General features: G+C 52.2%; 1 protein-coding gene across 1 annotated transcript; it reads right to left on the bottom strand.

Annotated features, from left to right (window-relative positions):
- LOC116257168 (stigma-specific STIG1-like protein 3) lies at positions 1-525 on the bottom strand. Its single transcript, XM_031633780.1, has one exon. It carries the CDS (start codon positions 523-525, stop codon positions 1-3), a length of 525 nt encoding a protein of 174 aa, XP_031489640.1.
- Between the last annotated feature and the right edge of the window lie 298 nt (positions 526-823).

Genomic DNA, 823 nt, shown 5'->3' on the forward strand with positions numbered 1-823 from the left:
TCAAGAAGTTGGTTCTTGCAGCAGTGCTTCGTAAACAACACAGCTGCAAGCACTAAGGGTATAGCCACACATGCCGTAGATACAGTAGGACCCCTTACGGCAATTGTTCCCGCATCTCCCGCAGTTCTCTCTATCGAACGCCAGATTCACGCACCTTCCCTTGCAGCACGTCTCCGTGAACCTGCACCTCCTCCCGCAGTTGCCGCAGTTGAAGCGATCGGTCTTCCAATCCACGCACTTCTTTTTGCAGCAGTCAGGGCCAGGGCTCCCCTTCAGTTTGCAGATCTTCGGTTTTTTGTCGCACGTATGCGGCTTCCAGGACCTGGCCAGGTACCGGCGGATTCTGAGCGACGGCAGGTCACCGGAGTAAGGCTCCACCTCGGCGGTAGGGTCCTCACTGGCACCAACTTCACCTTCTTCTGGTTCCTCGTGTTCTTCGGCTACTACTGGGAGTGTCGTGGATGCGACCAGCAAAATGAGAGCGCCGATGACTGCTGCTGTTTGGAGTAACCATGGTGCGGCCATGGTGGTGCTGGCGGGGGCGGCGGAGGCCGAGGTGGTCGTCGTCGTACGGCTAATTATGGAAGCAAGAGGTGGATTGAGAGGGAAAGAAATGAGATGATGTTGGTTTTATAGAGAATTAGCCAGTACTGCTTGGGATCTTAGTTGCTGCCATGACTGGGCTCGAGTTTAACAGTCAGGATTAGCTCATAGCCAATGCAAGATAATTAATGATTGTTATAATGAAATAGACCGAGTCTAGATCGTCATACGTAATCACACACGGAATCCAACATTCACAATCAATGGAATGTGAAGTCAC

The sequence above is a fragment of the Nymphaea colorata genome, chromosome 7 (assembly GCF_008831285.2).
Source record: "Nymphaea colorata isolate Beijing-Zhang1983 chromosome 7, ASM883128v2, whole genome shotgun sequence".
Lineage (NCBI taxonomy): Eukaryota > Viridiplantae > Streptophyta > Magnoliopsida > Nymphaeales > Nymphaeaceae > Nymphaea > Nymphaea colorata.

Bases quoted from the DNA above. Each gene is read 5' to 3' on its own strand.
- LOC116257168 (XM_031633780.1), bottom strand. From the start codon at position 525: ATGGCCGCACCATGGTTACTCCAAACAGCAGCAGTCATCGGCGCTCTC.